This window comes from Leuciscus leuciscus (assembly GCF_965113295.1).
Source record: "Leuciscus leuciscus genome assembly, chromosome: 5".
In the NCBI taxonomy this organism is placed as follows: Eukaryota; Metazoa; Chordata; class Actinopteri; order Cypriniformes; family Leuciscidae; genus Leuciscus; species Leuciscus leuciscus.
The window spans coordinates 30,609,136-30,631,202 of NC_138729.1; the positions used below are offsets into that span (position 1 = coordinate 30,609,136).

The window sequence follows — 22,067 nt, forward strand, 5'->3', positions numbered from 1 at the left end:
TGGGGAAAGGAAAAATATTCCAAAACTTTCTGAAAATACAATATGATAAATAGCTGCACAATTACTAGAAATGTGTACCTTGGATATTATACAATTTACACACATACAAAATTTGTGTAAAAAGACACCTTTTTTTTCCAAGACATTTCCAACTCTGACTTTGAACCAATTCTGTAGAATCACTAAAGACCCAAATATGTAATAATGATTGGCGAAACATTCATGCATTTAAGGGTTAAATCGAAGCCACAGTGAAGCTTGCCATTAGCTCTATTACACGGCTTTTGTTGCAGCAGTATTTTGCAATATCGGTGGAGAATGCAGCAGTATTATTGAATCTCATTTCTAACTTCTAAAGCACAGGACTGGTGTTCTTGTTGTATGTTTATGTACAGATACTGTGTAGTGGATTTATCTGTTTTCCGAGGTTACTTTTCATGTTACTTAAAAAAAATTATAAATGCAAATAATTTTTTTCAGTGCACTGCTAATTAATTTGTATGACTTAAAACATTGCTTCATTTGTTTGAGTATTACAAGAGTTAAGCCATCCTGTCCTATTATGCGTGGACAAGAAGCCTTGAAATATGATATTAAAAGAGTTGGGGGGAAAAAGTAGTAAAACTGCAATTATGAAAAGAAATTCTGATGTATAAAGTTACAAATATGATTGAGGCAAAATTCCAAGTATTAACCGCAGAATGGAAATCTTTCCTTAAAACATACCATAACATCTTGTTTTATCCTATTTAACTCTTATGCGAAAATGGGCAACTAAATTCTTGTAGTTTGTAGGTTATCATACTGTATACCCTTTTAAACAAAGCTTGCACACCTATTCCTTACAAGGTGTGTGTGTGATTTGTTTTTGATGGGGCGCCTCAAGCAGCTAGTGCCCCGGGGCTTTGCAGGACCATAATTCGTTCTTGGGGCCACTGTATCTGTAGGGGGTTAGATAGATTTAACTCCCCACAGAAGGTAATGCTTGCTTCCGAACATTTTCCGGAGATGAGTTACACTGAGGACATAAAGTGAAAGTAATGTGATAGAATAGGATGGAGAGGGTGAGCTAAGGGAAAGACAGACTGTACAAAATGTGTCCAGACATAGAATAGCCAGTGGTTACAGTAAAATTATTTTATTGTATTGGGGATTTGAAAGAAATGCCTACACCTGCTGGCGGTGATTAGATGCTCTGCTTAAGGATAGTTTTTGTGGTACTATAGTGGTTGAATGATGTCAACCCTTCCTTTTCTTTGTCTCTCAATACTTCTAACTTAAGGGCAGTTCACACAGAACTCATTTTTGCATTCCACAGCACTACTTCTCCATGGTTTTTCAATGTAAACATGAGCTAGACAGACGTGCTTGACCACTGTGCTTGTCTCTTGTATCTTTTGCAGTATCTCGCATGACAAATTCAAACTTGAGTTTTTATTTTTTTATTTTTTTTTATTCCACTTCCCATCATGTTTTTAAACTCAAAAATGCATTCATTTGAATGGCCCTTTACTCATCAGTTACCCATCTACGAGCTCATTTGATAACCTAAACATTAGGTCATGATCTATACAAAAAATATGTGATTTAATATGTGTAATGTTGTAGCAAATATTAGAGGTTACAGCGTTTCAAATGCAGGCATTCAAACCATTTATCTAGTTTTGCAGCTGTAATGGAATATGTGGTGGCTCAAATTCTTGGTATACTGTGGCAAGTCCACAAACAAATCATAGGAAAATTATAGTTCTTCCTGTTATCTAAAGCACTGGCCACTCTGTGGGTTAAAATCTCTCATTGGACCATTACCTGGCTGGCACCCCTATAAATTTCTTGTTCCCATCATCTCTTCACCATCGAACTGAGCCCTGAAATACATGCACAGCGCCACATGCTTCACCTGAAACAAAGAGCTGTAAAACATTCTAAGCCCTGACAACCTGAAAGCTTGTTAGATACTTAGCGGGAGTGTGTTTTCTTCTCTGCCCACCTGCCGTTCCACATGCAGAGACAAGTATGAGTCAACTTCAACAAAAGGAGGCTAAAATGTTCTGTAACTGTTGGATTCCTGTTGTTTTCAGGTCTGACAGCATGCTTAAACCTTCCCTATGAGAGCTTATTCACAAATTCCAGTACCCATAGTGATGCTGAGGCGAAAAAATAAAATAAAATAAAATATCTACAGCGGGTGTTTTTCTTCCAACACCCGACACAGACTCTCGAGAGACACTTGACAATCTGTATCTGGTGGAAAAATTGAAGCCATAAATGAGAAAATATAGTCAAGCGGTGCAAAAGAATACAGTATACCTTGTAGCTTCCAGCACTGCCTGTTTAACTCCTATCTCTTTAAAATCAGATTTGATCAAATGGAGGTGTTAACCCCCTCTCAGACAAACAAATAAATCGTCACCACGACGGAAAAGCCTGGTGACATTTAGCGAGCCGCCATCAAACTTAATCAATCCAGGCTTTAACTTTTCCCTGACTCAATTAAACCCACTGAGCCTCAATTAAATTTCCTCAGCTTCACACAAACATTCCCTCTGAGGAGATGGATTGAGCATCTCGTCGTTTTTATAAGGTGAGGCCTGCTGAAATGCATTTTCTACATCTTTCCGGAGTTTTGAGTTTGTACTTTAATGGGCAGAATGTAAAGAAATAATCTCTAAAGTAACGGAAATTAAACATTTTATATTTAACATTCAATGTGTAAACAGCTGCAATAAACCATAACAAAATAAACACCAAAACAAACCAGACATTTCTCAAAATAACCTCTTTTATGTTCCAAAGGGGGAAAAAATATCACAAGGGTATAAAATGGAATTCACCAAAACTGTTTGGTTACCAGCATTCTTCAAAATATCTTCTTCTTTTTTTTTTTTTTTACAGATTGAAGAAAGAAAGTCATACAGGTTTGAAACGACGAGTAAACAATGACAGAATTTAAATTTTTAGGTGAATTTAAAGCAACCAAAAAACGACAAAGTTCCTGTTCTGTTAAACAGAAGCGAGGCAGATCAGTCAGTGAGGGTGGACAGGCTTATATATCAGGTATTTATTCAGTATTTACCTCTGAGCTTCTCATTGCAAACACATTGCTTGCACTTTTTCTCTGTGTCATCCACACCACCCACTGTACTAAAAAACCCTGTAGCATCATCAATGCGGCATATATCAGGCATTTTAATAGTGGTGTCTGTTCATGAATGTAATTGGCCTTATTGCTGCAGTTCTATTGACAGTTCTGCATTTTACAATCAGCACAATCTTACATACGGAGGAGAAGTTGGTAGAGACATTACGATTAAACCCCAGCTTTAAACATCAATCTCAGTGATTAAAGGATTGAGCATAATTTGTGCCACTTGTCTCAGTTGATCACATCTGATACGTCTCGCCAGGAGCCATGATTGCCGGAGAGATTTATTCCAGGCATATGGTTGGCTGTCAGGGTGCATTGGCCAAGTTGCTCATGGACACAATGTGGTACCTGGACGCGACTCTCTGAGGACAGGGACGTTTAGATCTCCCTCCAACCCCCATCCATCTCAAACTCTAATCTCTCGGCGACCTCCGTTTCTCTCCATCTGTGTTTGTGACTCCGAGACAGCTTGCAACCAGCTTTTGGGAGGTGTGTATGTGTGTTTATTTGTGTGTGTGTGTATGTGACATGTTGTTTTCTCCTCAAAGCTATGATAAATGTTCCACTCTGTCCTCTCACTATGGAGCAGATGTACCTCTGGGGAGATCACACAACAAACACACACACACAGTCTGGCTCAGTCAGCCAGCTAAACTCTTGGCTTGGCTGCTTGGCTATGGTATCTTGTCACCCCTCTGTTGACATGGCACCTTCAGTGGTGTCAAAAGCCCAAAGCTGTGCCCAGCTAGATGAGCTATTCAAGTGAAGAATTATTCGCACACAAACACACACACTCATAATATCTATTAAACTCCTTCCAATACTCAGTACAGACTTAATCAGGGAAACATTCCTCCTTCACATAGCAATTTCCTCTCTGCTGAGACCGGTGATGTGTGGAAAGCATTAAAGATCAAAATAAAGCGCACAGCGCAAATCAGAGAACTAAGTTTATAAAAAAGATAATCTAAAAAAGTCCTTGAGTGCTGTTGGAGTTGTCAGGGTGGCTGTACTCTAAATGCACGTGGATGTGGAGACGCAAGCAAACGGGGAAACAGGGAGGGAAGGAAAGCAAATGAGATCGTTAAAAGCATCGAGGGGAGCAATAGATCTCTGCGCATTTTAGCCGAGCGGCCAGAACGGCACAAAAAAGCCCTGCGCTGCAGCGATAAGAGAAACGGCACCAAGTGCTCCAAAGAGCAGCAAAAAGGGCACTGCTGCATCTCTGCAGCCACTCAATGGTAGGAAAACAAAGATTGATGAGACTAAACACGCACATTAGGGCATTATGGATACATAAGAAACCTTACTATTAATCACAATGCATCACAAAAAAGACACATTCATGTATTTTAAGGGTAATCAGTCCCAAAACATTGTGTTGGTGTATATTTGTCTACATGCAGCCCATGAGAAAATGTGTGAGACACGAAGACGTGATGTTAACAGGATTTTTCCCAGAGTGAGCGGCCAAGTTGGTCTGGCTAAGTGTCTCCCGTGGCGGTAAATTGCTGTGTAGACAAGAGTAAAACCCCTCAGCCTGTCTACTACACTCAGGGGAACTGGACTAAATCTAGCCTCTGGACTGGCCTGTACAGCTGGTTTATTTTCAGAGGATGCTCTATGAAATACTATTTATGGCCAAGCATGCTAATTCTAGCCCCCTGTTTATCATTTGTTTGCTTTTGCAAAATAAAGAAAGCTTATATTATACATTTCTTCTTTGTACAGTTGCTCACAAGAGAACAGACTTAAACAATGTAAATAATATAAATCAATTGTGTTGGTCTAACTTGTAGATATTGGATAGGATATTAGGATATTAACTGTCATAACATTTCTCTAATTGGTAGCATAACTATATAACAACTAAACCACCGTGACAGAGTCATCATGCCTTAAAATAGCTTGAATGTAACTCAACACCCTTGCTTCATTTAGTGTATATATGGACCCATGAATATGCTAATTAGCCCCGCCTCCACTCACGCCTGCTCAGAGATCCACTCGGCCTGAGGTAAACGCTGAACAATGGTATCGCTCTTAACAACGTTGGACACATAATGGTAATAAATATGATTAGCCTTTTGCTTGACTATGTGATCAAACAGCTAATAATGCGTTGCTAATGTTACACAAACCGTTTGCCTCCTCAGGTAGTACCTACAAGGTAGTTTGTGACGTAAGAAACACCACTGATTTCAAACTGCATTTTTAAGACTGTCTATAGATCACTGCAGTTTTAAAGAGAAAACACTCAACAATGGTGTTGACTTATGAATTTGCACATGGTTTTTCTTAAAGCATATTAAAAACACCACACAGACATATAAACAACATTAAAAACTTGATTTTCACAACAGGGGGACTTTACTTAGCCTAGAGTAGTTTCAAGGTAGGCCAATTCCAACCAACACTTGTTCTAAGGGGAAATGTATAGCCTAGTTGTTGTCCTACCAGGTGCTTTGTAGAAGCCATTCTCCTCTCTGTAGGGCAATAGATAGACTTCCCCCTCCTTCCAGATGAGGGATTGTTCGTGCCCTTCGGAGAACACACCCTTCCAGCCATCTGGATCTGAACACAGAGCACACACAACAAGTCTGAGATTCCTGGTTAAAATGATTCCATTTCCCATTCTTTTATTTAATACAAAAATGTTCTTTACAAATTGAAAGATCAGCATAACAAATTGTAAACATTTCTATACCATTCCCCCTGGTCTAAGCTTGGACCCTACTATATATTCACTTAAGGACATTTAAAACATGTTAGTTACATCAAAATCACATAAAAGGTATTTGTAGATATCTTTTTATTTTATTTTATATTTTTTACAAAAAGTGCTTGATTGCTTGAAAAGTGAAATGTGTGTGATTGCAGTGGGAAGCGAGAATTGTGAACACTGATATTCAGTATGAAAATCATGTAAAAAAAAAAAATTAATTGATAAATTACCTTCTAGGAAGTCTGAAGTAATATTCATAGCCATGTACCGATTGGAGGATGAACAGGCGAGGGAGTGTCCAAAGCAAAAACATTTCTTACAGCCATCTGGGTTATCCAGCTGGAGGTTGAAGGAACCTGGTTTACACCTATAATACACACACATACACATAAAGCAGATATAAAGTACTGGTAGAAAGTGTTCAGTTTTCCACAAAAATGGTGCTTATTTATTGAGTTATGTGCAGAGAGGAGAGGATATGAGCATAGCTCCACTGATTTGTGTGTGATGTGGACATACTAGGAGGCCACAAATTGATTTGTGTCACTGATCTGCTCTGTGCTAAATATAATAATATTAATGTCTCTTGCTCTAATTGCGCACATGCCAATGGTGAAATGCATGCAAAAGGTTGCAGATGAGAAATAAAGAGAAAAGACATGCAATTTTAAGACAGAGAGAGAGATGGTGGGCCAGGGTGAGGAATAGGAGGTCACCTGTTGCAGGACTGGCCCTCGACATTAGTCTTGCAATAGCAGTGCCCATCTTCAGCTGAACACACTCCTTCACTGCCCCGGTCATCACACTTGCACAACCTGTTTGAACACACATGCACAAACACAGATATAAACAGATGAATGAGCCACCACTGATGTGCCTGTATCATATATATATATATATATATATATATATATATATATATATATATATACCTGGCTTGCCATTACCCATAATTCTCCTACCTCACAAGTAACCTCTCTCCTCTCTTTTCTTTCACGTTTCGCTCCAATGAACCAACTCATTTTTATCCAAAAACACTGACCCAAATGGGCCACATGAAAGTGCAGTGGGGTATACAATTTTTGTTTGACGTTTCTAGTTTCTCCTTAGTGTTTTCTTTTGCATTACACCATTATTTGCATCATTGAGTGTGCATATGCAATGTGCAAATCTCCACAGGTGGATATAATCTTTCTTTCTTTCTTTCTTATAAAAAAATATTATAAAAATTACAAAATTTAACAAATGGTTTGAATTAAATACACACTACCGTTCAAAAGTAAGATTTTTTCTAAAAGAAATTAATACTTTTATTCAGCAAGGATACATTACACTGATAAGAAAATGACAGTAAAGACATTTAAAATGTTACAAAAGATTTCTATTTCAAATAAATTATGTTCTTTTAAACTTTCTATTCATAAAAGTATTAAAAAAAATACGGTTTCCACAAATAATTTAAGCAGCACTGTTTTAAACATTGACAATAAAAAATGGTATTTAATCATCAAATCAGCATATTATAATTATTTCTGAAGGATCTTGTGACACTCAATACTGAAGTAATGGCAGCTCAAAATTCAGCTTTGCCATCACAGGAATAAATTACATTTTAAAATATATTAAAATAGAAAAGTTATTTTAAATTGTAATAATATTTCTCAATTGTATTAATATTAATATTATAATATTATTTAACTATATTTTTGATCAAATAAAAGCAGCCTTGGTGAGCATAAGATACTTTGATTTTGATTGGTAGTGCACAATAATTAAAACAATTGAGATTGAGGTCAAATATGAAAGATAAAATAAAATCAATCTATCATCTATCTATCTATCTATCTATCTATCTATCTATCTATCTATCTATCTATCTATCTATCTATCATGTTAATATGGTATCATAGAACAATTTTTTAAGATTATTATTCAGACACAGTCTTTCCTCTTGTGGAAGCCATGTTTTCCTGCGTCTTCTGGTTATACATCTTGTCAATGTTGTTCTCCATTTTTGAAACACAAATAGTCTGCAAAGGTGTAGTGTTTTATCCTTAAAAAGGTTTCTGAAAAGGTGATATAATTATGTTTCATTTGTGGTGTAATTTGAATTAAATCAAATTAGTTTTGCAGTATTGTTCTGTTCCAAAGATGAATGTGATGTACTGTAAATGGACCTTTTAGTTTGTTTGTAGTACCTTTATAATTAATTTATATTGGCCGAATTCTGCACTGCATTACTTATTTGAGGGTTTCCAATTTACTAGTTAGACATGTTTGCAGAATTCTGCATCCAAGAATCAAATGTTTTTCCTCATTTGATGAGTTCTTGGTAGAGATACCCTCGCTCTCATTACCTGCATCCATCAGGGCCGAGAGAATGGAAGCCGGACTTGCAAATGTCACACTTTACACCAGACACACCTGGCCGACACAGACACACTCCCTCTGCATCACACTGCAAACTCACAGAGCCTGGAGAGAGACAGAGAGAAGACAGGTTTTGCCAGACATTGGCCTTTGGGTCTTTTAATGAGTACATGGATAGTTTCAGTTGCATTAAATAATTATTTCCTCGTCAAAAAATTATTCCAATAAAGGTTAATAAATGCGAATTTTAACATATTTTATACACACATTTTGCCACCTGAAGCAAAATCAGATATTTCAGATACAAGACGAACATGATTAACATGTAATTAAACAGTGACAAATAATTTTAAAAGTGCAAATTTTCTCCTCCTTGCATTCTGGGAATTTAAAATCATTAATATTGCAATATCTAAATGTACATTAATATTAAAATCATATCTGAAGTTGTTTAAAAAAAAATGTCCCCCATATTTATCACCTGTAGTCTTGCACATTAGCTGTTTCCAAGATCTACCTTTTTTATGTGCATTTTGGGATATCGCATAAAAAAAGCTGGATTGAAATACCAAGGTGCACATAAATTCTAAAAATGTGTAACGTATGCGCTCAATTGAGGCGGATACATTTTTTATCCGATAAGAAGTTAAACTATGATGGAAACACATTTACCGAATAAATCCCTCCATGCGCAACAAAAAACTCACGTGACTTTGCCTCAACTGTGGATGTGACTGGATAACTGGACTAACAAGCAGACCAGTTTCAATTCACAGCACCTCAAATGTTGGTTTGATCATTCTGAAATGCCTGAGCCAAAGTATGCCATCAGAATAATTTTGCACAACTTTGCTAGTGCTACTATTGTAGAAAATCCCTGTTTGAATTTCTGTGTATGTGTGTTTGTGTGACTTATTTTTCCCGCTATAGTTACTTCAGAGCTGTAGGCTATATTTGTATGTATTATGTACATTTGTATGTATACTGTATGTACATTTGTAGTGTATAAGCTAGCGAGCATTTAAGTCCGATTATGGGTTAATATAAGATACTAGTGAAAGTGTGCATGAGTGTGACTAATGCACAATTGCTTTGCTGAGTGTGTGTGCGTGTGACTCACCCATTGCATTACAGTTGCAGTCTTGGCAGGGCTGTTGCGGTAATGATCTAAAGAAGTTCTCTCTGCATCGCTCACAGTGAGGGCCAGCTGTGTTTTCCCTGCAGCCAACACAGCGCCCCCCACTTCCTGTGCTGCGGTACTGCTCAGCATCAAACACGCATTCATCAGCAAGACCACTGCAGTTACACTCTGAGAAGTAACAGAAACAAGTGGAGGAAAATATATGGATGAAACAAAAGAAAAGATACAAAAAGACCAAACTGCTTAGAAATAGCAATGGACATTCATTTAAGCCAGCTTGTTCAGTTTCATTAGGCCTTAGAACACACACACACACACACACACACACACACACACACACACACACACACACACACACACACACACACACACACACACACACACACACACACACACACACACACACACACACACACACGCCCCCTAATAAGCTCCCTTGCCACAGGCCCCTTCTGTCTTGTGGGACATGACTCGTTTTATTACAGTTCCGTCAGTCTATTGACTCTGCAATAACCATCACATTATCACTCTCTAATGGGATACAGTTTCTTGAGCTGCCACTGAAGAAAGGATTACACACCATTATACTAGAAGAGACATACAACAGATAGGGAGAAATGCTAAATAAAGGAAATGTACAGACTACGACAGACAACTAAGAAAGCAATTTTTGCATTTCACCAAAATGTACACTATACCATACAAAATATTCTATTTCTTGGCAGAAATAGAATATCAGCAAGAATATCATACAATTTCTATTTCAAATTAATGCTGCTATTTTATTTTCAATAAAACTATTTTCGCAACTATTTTCAACCGTGATAATAATAAGATCAGCATATTAGAAGGATTTCTGAAGGATCTGAAGTCTGGTGTAATGATGGTGAAAGTTCAGCTTTGCCGTTACAGGAATAAATGACATTTTAAAATGTCTTCAGATATAAAAGAGTTGTTTTAAATTGTCACAATATTTCACAACTGTTTTTACAATATTTTTGATCAAATAAAATGCAGCTTTGGTGAGCATAAATTTGGTACCGAGTCTACCGACCTCAAACTTTTGAACGGTAGTGTCATATGGCTCAGGCACTATTGAAACACAGTTTTTTTGAAAACCTGGCCAAACACAGCAACATTAAGTGCACGTATAATACATGACTTGTGAATGAAATTCATGAAATGTTGATTTTAATTGAAATAAAACAGTAATTTGATTTAAAAATATATATATATTTTCTGGTTAGTTAAAAAAGTGGTGGGTTTCATGTGGTTGCAACATGTACTTATAAATGTTTTAGTAAATGCTTGTTAAAGAGATGTGTGGATGTGATGAATAAATATTTCTAGGTTGTCATAATTACTCTTCAAATTTTTTGATGGATGCAGCCATGCAAAGAATAGTAATTTAACAAACCATATTGCAGAAGCTGTGGTCAAAACCGTCAATAATGGCTGAGAACAAACAAGCTTTTTTTGCTGCAAGCTAGATTTAATCTTTTATCTCATGGTTTCTCTCCACTTTCAAACTAGAGGGTAAAAAAGACGTCCTTAGTCAATTAACGTATCTGTTTGAAGCATTACGAGAGAGGCATGTGGTGGCAGCTCTGCGAGTCTGCCATGCAAATGATAAACTTGGCACAGTATGTGATGAAGAACTTTGTAAAGCAACCATGCATGGAATGCATCTGCAGTTGATTCCACCTCCTCACCAACAGATAGTGCTGCTTTTGAAACCAAAAACTTGTTTATTCATTAAATTCACTTTGATGGGAAGGGACAACAATTACCAACAGAAACCCATCTGTTGACCACTGAAAGTTAATTAAAGGAACGTGGAGCTTAGTGGAATACAGAATGAAAATAATTAACATGGCTTTTTTCGGCTTATGGGCTTGTCAGAATTGCCAATTACAGCATTCCCTTAAAGTATTTACCAGAGACGCATGACAGCACACAAACATACAACACATTACACAAATGAAACTTTCTTAGTTACTGTGCTAAAAGGCTAACCGATGTGTTGTTTGATTGAATTACTGACTGGGATTTCCAGAATTTCCAGAAAAGGACATTTTGTAAAATGCAATAAAATCAAGAATCTGTGATTTGTTAACTCTTTTTAAATTTATTCAAGTGACAAAAGCACAAAGAAAGGTTTTCCAATGTTTTCACTGACCAACTTAATTTTATTTTGTAAATATAAACAAATTTGTATTTTGATGGCTGCAACACACTCCAAAAAAGTTGTGACAGAGGCATGTTTACCACTGTGTCACGTCACCTTTGCTTTTAATTACACCTTTTAACTGTTTGGGAATTGAGGATAGTAATAGTTGCAGTTTTGCAGGAGGAATTTTTGCTCAATCTCGCAATACACAAGACAGCTGCTCAACTGTCCTTTTTTCCCTGTGTAGCAGACTATAAGTGACAAGGGTTTTCCAAAGTACTTCTGAGCCCATGTGGCTATTTTTAACACAGTATAATGGTTTCTCATGCAATGCTTTCTGAGGACTCGAAGGTGGCGCACATTCAACAGAGGTATGCAAGCTTTTTAACAGAGGAATGAGCTTTATGTGGATTTTTTGTTTTCTTCAAACTAGGTTATTCTCTGTCTTAAACTCAATTGTGTTTGCAATGATTGAAGCTGTTTTTTTTATTTATTTTTTATATTTTATAGTTTTCACATGATATTATATAATTTTATTCAGTATTACTGTGCGATTACTGTATTATGTTTAATACAATGTTGCTTCAGTTAAAAACAAAAACACATACTGCCCACTCAATTGGACATCTGAAAATATATTTGTAAAATATGTGTAAAAAAAGTTCAAATCTTGTTTTTATTGCCAAACAGCAATAAAAACACACACTGAGTAAAGTGAAAAAAATTCAATCACAACCAATGTTCAAAACGCAACAAATTAACTTTTTAAACAACTTCATTTGAACGTTGATTTGAGAAGGTAAAACTCTGTTAGCTCTAACTGAATTTCATGTTTAATGAACTTTAAAACATTAAAAAATATGATGCTGATGTGGAGACTTAAATAGATGCAAAATTTCTCAGATAGGCTACTTCAACGCTATCTCACGACCAATTCGTACGAATTCGTACGAATGATAAAAAGTTGGCTAATTCTTACTAATTCGTACGACCTCACTCGTACGAATTTGTACGATTTGTCTAAACCCACGTGATGGATAGGTTTAGGGGCGGGGTCAGGGGTAGGTCATTCGTATGAATTCGTACGAATAAGCCACTTCGTAGAATTTTAACGTTTTCCCGTGAGATCGGGCTGGCTACTTTAAAGACAACGCACAGATGGGCCCTCAGCTAAAACTTCAGTTTCTTGATTGATTTAAATTTACATGTTAGTTTGAAACTGAGAAAACTGATGAAAACCATTTATTATTAATTAGTCAAATGAAAAACATTGTTAAAATGGATAATGTAATGTATAATTTACTTAGGGCCAAAAGCACTTTTTCTTGATTAAAATCTCAATGGATTACAGTGTCACTAAATTAATTAACCAGGTGATGAAACTTGCAGGATTAACTTCAAGCTTTTTATAAGATCATAAAAAGAAACAATGTGGAATAAATGTTTTGATACAATATATATAGTTGTGTAGCAGAACACACACGAAAATAGGAATATATATATATTTTTTACTTTAATCATAAACACAGGAGAAATACACATTACAGATCCATTCATTTAAAAGGGACTTAAAACAGGGAGTTTAAAGAGACGAACCAAATGACTGACAGTTGATAATCATACGTAACCATAGAAACATAATCAGTAATCAGATAATCAGTAACCAAAACTGAACGGAATATCAAAATAAGAGTCTGTATATGTGTGTATATATATATATATATATATATATATATATATATATTAATTATACATCACATCTGAGTGTAGGATTTTCAGGTTTGTGATGGATCTACTCCAAATAGACAAATAATCAGGCCGTACTCACTCACACACTGGTTGGCTGAATCAGCGGTGGCCCGTGCCCATGGCCGGTCCTGGTAGAAGAGAGCACAGTGCTGACAGTCGACCCCTGCAGTGTTGTGCTCACAAGCACACACCAAACCTCCCTCCTCATTGGTTATGCAGTCACTGGCATGGCCGTTACACTTGCATCTGCAAGACAGTTGAGAGCCCATTATTAGCATTCTTTCAAGGCTCATTGTTTTCTGTGGACACTCAAAAAAAAAAATCACTTTGCTGAAAAAAATAAGCTCAGGATGTGGCATTCTGAGACAAGATTTACAAATGAGCCAGATGGTTGAATTTAAAACCAGATTACATCAAAACACAAAGCAAAATTTGATATGCTACAGGGACCTTAACAGAGAATATGAATGGGCAGAGTTGATCAATATGTCAAAAATACTAAGTAGAAACACATTCTGACCACAACGTTTGCCATTTGTTTGGCAGAAATTACAGCTTAGCAAGTGTTGTGTATTTTCACCAACTTGCACTGATAACTAGCATTAACATTTGTGCACTTTACTATAAAAAAATAAAAAAATAAAAAATCAGAGAAAAGGCAAATAGACACTTTGATATACAATATGAGCTGATAATGAAAAAACAAAAGCCGACATGCACAAACTATATACAGATGGCGAACAAACACACAAATACACAAACACTGTCTCTTCCACATCCTGTTTATACTACTAATACACTTAAGATGTAGAACACAGATAGAATGGCTGGCAAAACTCTCTCTCTCTCTAAATGAAGCACAGCTCCTCTTGGTATTACATCACTCACTTACCATTTTTCTGTCATTTGCTCCCTTTCTCTAATTTCTCTTGGTCAGTAAACATCTGCCAATGAAACATTGGTGGCAGCTAAAACACATGCAACATTACAAAGTTGTTTTTATTCACCTGCCCCCCACGGAGAAATCAGATATGGCATAAAAATATGAGCGAAGCACTTTGGCATCTTTGAAGAACTCGTCTCCAAAAGTGTTTAATCTGTCCAGAGAGATGAGAATATCTGTAGCCGTCACCCAGTCCTACAGAGAGGAAGAGAGAGGAAAGTAAAATGAGAGAGTGCATTAAACTGAACAAAAGTGACAGTAGAGAATTTTACATTTCCATTTCAAATAAATGGTGTTCTTTTGAACTCTCTATACTTAGTTGAAAGAATCCTGAAAAATACGTAATGGTGTCCACAAAAATTATTAAGCAGCAAAAGCACAACTTTTTTCAACATTACTAATCAGAAATGTTTCTTGAGCACCAAATGTATTAATGTATTAAAATAAATTAAAATATTATTTGAAGAATATTTACTTCATATTAGGTTGACAACTTATAAAACAAAATAATTATGATTGAGCTCAGAATCTTTAGAATAATCTTTAGATTAAAACCATAAATCATATATCAGCTTTAATTCAGTAAAGGTGTTACATTTCAGAATGCACTTTATTAACAGTTAAGAAGTAAGTTCAAAAACAGATGTAGTTAAGGTGAGAGGTTGTTCTGAGGTCATGGAAAATAGAGTACAACATAGATACCATAACATTTTTCATAATTCTTGTGTTTAAGTGAACTTCAAGGAAAACAAAGCTAGCACCTCTGTGTATTCATGTGTATGTGATACAGAGCAAAGCATAAAGAATGAGATGGTGGAAAGAAATAGAGCCTTCCTCATTTTTATTGTGTATGTGTGCAGCTGTGTGTCTGGTCAAGTGTGTGTTTTGGTTTGATCATGTGTGTGTTAGTGTGAAAGCAATAGAGTTTGGTCATCCTTATCAGTGGCTGGCTTGTTGACCCCTGTTCTGTCCGTGTTAATGGGTTTTGAGCCCAGTGTGACAGCCTGGCGCGTGTAGGTGAGAGCACACATCTTTCATTCTGGGGGAACAAGATAAAAAAGGAGCGGAGCTGGCCAGCACGTCCCTGCCTCTCGGAGGGATGGTAAAGTTTATTCCTTTTTAGAGCAGTTGAGTAAACAAAAGAAAGAAACAAATAACCCCTCCATGTATCTTTGTCTTTCTAACGATGCTCATCTGACTCTGCTTCTGTTTTTACTATACATGTCGCTCTGTTCTTCTGCTTCCACTTCTCTTTGTACAATATTCTCTATCTTTCCCTCAGAGTGTCTCTCTTTTCTCTCACTCATCCTTAGCTCTCCACGGTTTTTTAATGCCTACTTTACTTTCTCAACTCTCTCTCTCTCCTGTGCCTCTCTTGTTTTTGCAGTTATTGTGCATCATGTAGAAAAGGTCTTATTTTGGGGGCGAAACAATGTGCAATGAATCATAAACAATAACAGCTCCAATACTACAGAGTGAAAGGAAGCTATAGAGAGAGAGATACAAGCTGTGTTCTACAATCTAATGAGTTACCTCTGTAGGCAGTATTTTAAGTCATCGTGGATGCGCTGCCGATGTGAAAGCTGTGCCAAAAGGTAGGCAACTTAATTATGCTGCATTCTAAGATGTCTTCTTTTAGCAAATTACTGGCACCACTGCATTTATCCCTTACAGTGGTGGCAATTCTATCACACACTACAACAAACTCCATGATGTACAAGATATTTAAATATATAATGCATACAAAATTATAAAAATATATTATAAAATGTAATTTAAAATATACGGTTAGACTTTATTTTAAGGCGTCTCTGTTGCAGTGTAATTATACATTTAAGTACTAAGTAATAATAATTAATTACATGTACTTATGTCACGGACCAAACAGTCCGGCAATGAGGAAAACAGACGTTTCTTGTTGAAAAATTGTTTTTTTTTTATTTACCCCAAAAAATACTAAACAATAGAAACCAAAAAGTTAATAACTAGGCCTATAAAAGAGGTCAACAAAATATAACTATACTCAAAACAGCATACAACAGAACAGGCTATAAACTGAACAAACTGACCTAACTGAATGAGACACAAGGAAACATATATAGTGGCTTGGCCAAACCAATTTACACATAAAGGGAAAACAAAATGGACGACAAATACAAACAACTACAAAGCAAAACAATCTAAACCCAAAATCCCCCTCCAACATGGCAGCACATGGTATGGCTTAATTGGCAGGTCACAGGATATAACAGTCCTCCACCCTTGGCCACGCCTTTCTTCCCCCAGGACAGACCTCTCTCCAACATGGTAACAAAGAAACAATGATTAATAAAACAGAAAATGTTTGCATAACCCTACAATGTAAAAATGTGTGCACTCCATTTAAACAGTGTATGGTTGAAGCAAATAAATAATATATTATACCTGAAATAAACTATGTGATCAGTGTATTCAAATCATAAATTGTTTGGGGTGTGGCGAACTGCAAAAATAACTTTACCTGTGTACCTAAAACATGGCTTGTGTGCGGTATTACCATTGCTGGCTGTTACCCTGCCTTGCCGGTTATTTATCCTGTGTGGCTTGGGCCATCACAACTTACAATAGGGTTAGGATTATGGATTGGTTTTGGTTTAGGGTCAGTTGTATGTAGTAGGGCATACTACATGTAACACGTAACAAGGACACTGTAAAGTGTTACCAAATATACATATTGTATAAACTCATTCAATACTTAAAACCATAATAAAACTATTAAAACTGAAGTAATAAATAATTCAAAATCGACTGGTAATACTTTACAATAAGGTTTCATTTGTTAACATTGCATTAACTAACATGAACTAACAATGACAACTGTACATTTTTTACAGTATTTATTAATCTTTGTTAAATGTTAGTTAATAAAAATCTAGCTGTTCATTGTTTGTTCATGTTAGTTCACAGTGCATTAATGTTAACAAATAATTTTTTTATTTTTAAATATGTACTAGTAAATGTTAATTAACATTAACTGACATTAATAAATGCTGTAGACGTATTGTTCAGTCCTATTCTCATTTGATTTTAATAATTAAATTAAAATTAAGATTAATAAGTGCTAGAAGTAACCTATTGTTCATTTTTAGTTCATGTTGACTAAATAGGCCTAGTTAAATGTTTTTAATGTGCTTTAAGACAAACCATGTGCAAATTCATAAGTCAACAGCAACACCATTGTGGAGTATTTTCTCCTTAAAACTGTCTCAAAAACGCGGTTTAAAGGGTAACAAAACCCTAAAACAAGTTGTTTTAGATAATGATCTGTAAGACTGGGGCTTTATCAATGCTGTTCATTGATTCGAGTACATTTTTGACATTTGGGTATAAAGTGTTTTAAAATATATCTTGATATTTTCAAAGTTTTGATGATAATTAGATGATAGTTTACTGATTGTGTTTTTGTGCTGGTACCATGGCTGGTTTAGGCCTGTTGTTGACAGCTGACTCACGAAGATATTCATATTTTTCATATTCTATGCAGTGGTCTGTTCACAGCAGTGACAGAATTTTTTTTTTTTTTTATTGAGGAGCAATGTTTGCCACCTTAAATTGATTTCCAGGGGCATTTTCACCTATATATGAAAAAAAAATGATATACTTATTTAGAGGTATGCATCACCTTTTATATCAAATTTTAATATTCCAATTAAATTCTATTAGAATAATAACAAATTAAATCATTAAATAAAAATCCATCTTTGCAGTGCAGGAGACACAGAAGCGGCATCAGAACTGGCAATAATGTATTTACACTCCATTTACAAATGCATAAAAAAGCTTTGAGCTTATTTTCTTATCCAACATTTAAATATGAAATTATTTCTAATTTTAACATTTTAATTAAAGGTGCTCTAAGCGATGTTGGGTGACGTCACATCTTGTTGATGTTCGAAGTATTGTCAAACAAAACGGAGGCTAGCTCAACCCTCCCTCATCCCGTCCCCTCCCCCTCCCTTCCGTGCTTCCTAAAAGGGGCTTTTCCCTCTTCTTTGCTATTTGTTCATCGGAACGTCGTCTCTTTGGCCGTGTGTCGGCCATATCAAAATTCAAGAGAATATAATTCTAACGTTAGTCGTTGTCTAGGACATCTCTCCTCTAGCTAACTTCCCTCTTCATGCTCCTCTCTCCTCCACTCCCCACACCCCCCTTCATGTGCACACGCACTAACCCCCCAACCCCCACCTCCAAATCATTCTTGTCGGTTATTGGCTGGAACACTGTTTGTTATGTTTCGTGGTCCAGGCTGGCCCAGTTAAAACAATGATTACAATATCATCATAGATAAGACATATCGCACACTCCTAAGCACATACAGAATGAACTTACAATTGAACTGACATTTACCAACTTTCTTCTTCTTCTCTCCTCCTTTCGCGTGCAGAAGACAGACGTAGGCTAATATGCTGCCGCGAATGACGCGAATTGTCACGTGAACAAGCAAATCCACAAAGATAGAATAATAAAAAAGAATACATACGCTAATTAGATAGTTTAGTTTACAGACGATACCATTTAGATACATTTAAGTCAAAGTTTCATCTAAAATTTAAGACCTTTCATAAGTAAAAATAATACTTTTTAAGACTTTTTATGGCCTTAAATAAAAAAAAATCTAATTTAAGACTTTTTAAGGATCTGCAAGAACCCTGTTTCACATTAAGCAGCACAACTGATTTCAACATTGATAATAATCAGAAATGTTTCTTGAGCAGCAAATCATCATATTAGAATGATTTCCGAATGTGACTGAAAACTAGACTGGCTTATTTAAATAAGCTGATGACTAATTGGATAGTGATCAGGTATCAAAGGTGGGCTTGTATGAGCCAACAGAAAAGCAAAGAGATGCTTAGCTTTCTTTATGTGCCGGTTTATGTGCCTCAGTCAGGATTGTAACTGTTTTATCATCTCACTGCATATTTGCCATGATTAATCATTTTGCCACTTCACATCTCAGCTTACAGGCTCAAACCCTGTGCCAAGAAAGAAAGTCCCCTGGGTTAGTATTAAAAGCACATGAAATGCCATGAGGCAACTATCAAAAGGGTTGCTAATCCATAACTGTAAATATGGCACCAGAATATGCCTACAAATAAAGTTAATTTGAAAAACTGAGAGGCAGATTAAAAAATAACTTCCTATTGAACAAGCATTCAAATTTCCATTAAAAGAGCTCAAAATGTTACTATTCTAACACAAATTATCCAGTTATCTATGGCAGTGACATTTAAAGTAATGCAGATTATAATGAAAAAAAAAACTTCCATTTTTCGTGCTGAACTATGGCTGAACTATGGCTAGCATCCCGGTTGAACTATGGCTAATTGTCTCGAGTGAGCTGCTCTTTGAAATATTACTTACATGGCAGGATGGAAGTATTATTTGAGAGGTTAATTATTAGATCGTTTATTGGTGGTTCTTTGCACAAACGGCAGCAAGCACTTAATTAGTCTTCATTTGCTTCGACCAGTTCGGCTGATGAGTTCAGAAAAACTGCTGACTAAGGACAAAGCGTTTAAGTGAAAATTTAACTGTTCTCAATCTCTTGTCTGTTTTAATTTATTTTTCTTCTTTGAAGAGTTCAGAGTCACACTTTCTACTTTTTGTACAGCATTTCTAAAAAAAAAAAATCACCCCCACCCCTGGCAATTCAACTCTCAATTGCATTTTCTGTTTTCGCATCTTGCGGTTTTGCATCACCCTTCTACGTGCTCTCTCCATCCTCCTGCCATCTAAAGTCTCCTCCCCTCTTATATGGGTCGTAGCCAGGAGGGTCTTCATGATTAGAATGCATCAGGAAGAGGCTTGTCCCTCATTTCAAACTGAATAACATTTTTTAATTTGATTGCTTAAGTTCACTGTGCTACTCGTTTTATGTGCTCTATCTCTCATTCTCATTCAAAGCTGGTGTTCCATTTTAAAACCCAGCTCTCAGCCTCAACCAGAGAGAGAGAGAGAGAGAGAGAGAGAGAGAGAGAGAGAGCATGCATGCCAATTTAATGGATGACTGAACAAATTAAATTTGAATTCGCAAGACAACTTTCATCTTCAGCATGGATTTTGTTGGTGTGGGAAAAATATATATAATAATGCTTTTCAGACTAAAAAACACAAATATCCCCCTTTGAAGTAATCCATTACTTTGCAGAAAACCATCAAGTATCTGGTTACAAGGTGTGTTTTCACCTTGTAACCAGACAAATTGTTTAATAATGATGAAAAAGGAAAAGCCTGCACACATTAATGGTTTAACATCAGACTCCTCTCCCTAAACAATGTCTGAATAAGTGCAGAGAGCGGTGCAGTGCAGGGATGACATCAGAACCTGGAAGTCTAATTTGTCACTGGTTCCTTTGAGAGTTCACCATGGGGTTTTATAGGGGTTTTCAATTTATAAGTAAACTAAAGCCTGTGGTAAACATAACTTGGCAATACTTAGACTTTTTGTTCAACAACGTGAACTGCACACACCCACACCTATCACATGATGAAGAAAGACGAAGGCAGATCAACAAAGACGAGGTTTAATCCACAGACAAGTAATAGACAGTAACAGCGTGTGATACACACACACAAAAAATAACCGACAAGGGACTGAACATAACAGGGAAGGCAAATGAGAACAGCTGACAAGACATAACTAATTAGAAACCACAGTGACTACGAGAACTAATACAGACAAGACAGAAACTGAACTAAACTGAACATGCATGTGACAACACTCTAATCTGTATTATCCAGAAACATACGTTTTCAAAAATAAACATAACTGCTTCAAAATTCGTGTTTTTCGGTATGGGTCATTGTAATTTACGTTGTAGAAACGTTGTTGGTCACCAATGCTGCATTTATTTGGTATACAAATGTATTAAATTTAATGTGGTAAATGTATTATTTTATTATTATAAGTGTTGTCTATTTTATTTAAATGTCATTTATACCTGTGATTGCAAAACTGAATTTTCAGCATAATGACTGCAGTCTTCAGTGTCACATGATCCTTCAGAAATCATTCTAATATGCTGATTTGGTGCTCAGGAAAAATTTATTTTTATTATCAATGTTGAAAACAGTTGTGCTGCTTAATATTCTTTTGGAAACCATGATAAGTTTTCTTAGTATTCTTTGAAAAAAATAGAAAGCATTTATTTAAAATGTGTGTAACAATGTAAAAGTCTTTAGTGATGTTGAATTGAGTGATCAATTTAACGCATCCTTTTAAATACAATTATTAATTTATTTAAAAAAATCTTAAAAATATAAACTTCTGAATAGTAGTTTATAAAAATAAATAAATAAATAAACAAACAAAACAAACCATTACTTAAAAACAAGTGCTAGTCATTGTACCAAATTAAAAACGTAAAAAAAATTCTTTAACTTTTCAGCCTTTCAAACCTTTTTCATCAACTTTAAAGATTTTATACAACCTTAATAAAAAAAGGTTTAGTATAGCAGACATGACTGCATAGAGCATACTACAGTTGATCCGAGTGCTGTTTTCCCCTCTTTGAGCTTTTTTCTTCTCTCAAATTATTCTCAGATTGAAATACAACCCGGGGGGCCTCTTGTCTCTGTCATCTGATTTGCAGTTCAAACTTCCTTCCTTTTCTCTCATTTTCTTCTTCTGAGAGGTTTAAGAGTGGAAAAGTTAAATTCTATCAACACAAATCACAGTAGGAGACACACTAGGATTAAATGCTATATTAAAAGCAGGATGCTGTCTGCTGGCATCAAAGCTTATGAAATATGGTTTTGCAGAGGAGACAGAATGGGTCA

At 35.9% G+C, this 22,067-nt stretch overlaps 1 protein-coding gene across 1 annotated transcript in view; it reads right to left on the reverse strand.

Moving 5' to 3' along the window:
• The window catches only part of lamc3 (laminin, gamma 3), an 86,010-nt gene that overhangs the window by 37,428 nt on the left and 26,515 nt on the right, over positions 1–22,067 (reverse strand). Inside the window, exons 3-9 of the mRNA XM_082169003.1 lie at positions 14,311–14,441; positions 13,383–13,549; positions 9,364–9,552; positions 8,231–8,348; positions 6,590–6,688; positions 6,104–6,240; positions 5,606–5,722 (exon numbers count right to left, since the gene is read on the reverse strand). Coding sequence (XP_082025129.1) covers positions 5,606–5,722; positions 6,104–6,240; positions 6,590–6,688; positions 8,231–8,348; positions 9,364–9,552; positions 13,383–13,549; positions 14,311–14,441 — 958 coding nt within the window. The remainder of the gene's footprint in view (positions 1–5,605; positions 5,723–6,103; positions 6,241–6,589; positions 6,689–8,230; positions 8,349–9,363; positions 9,553–13,382; positions 13,550–14,310; positions 14,442–22,067) is intronic.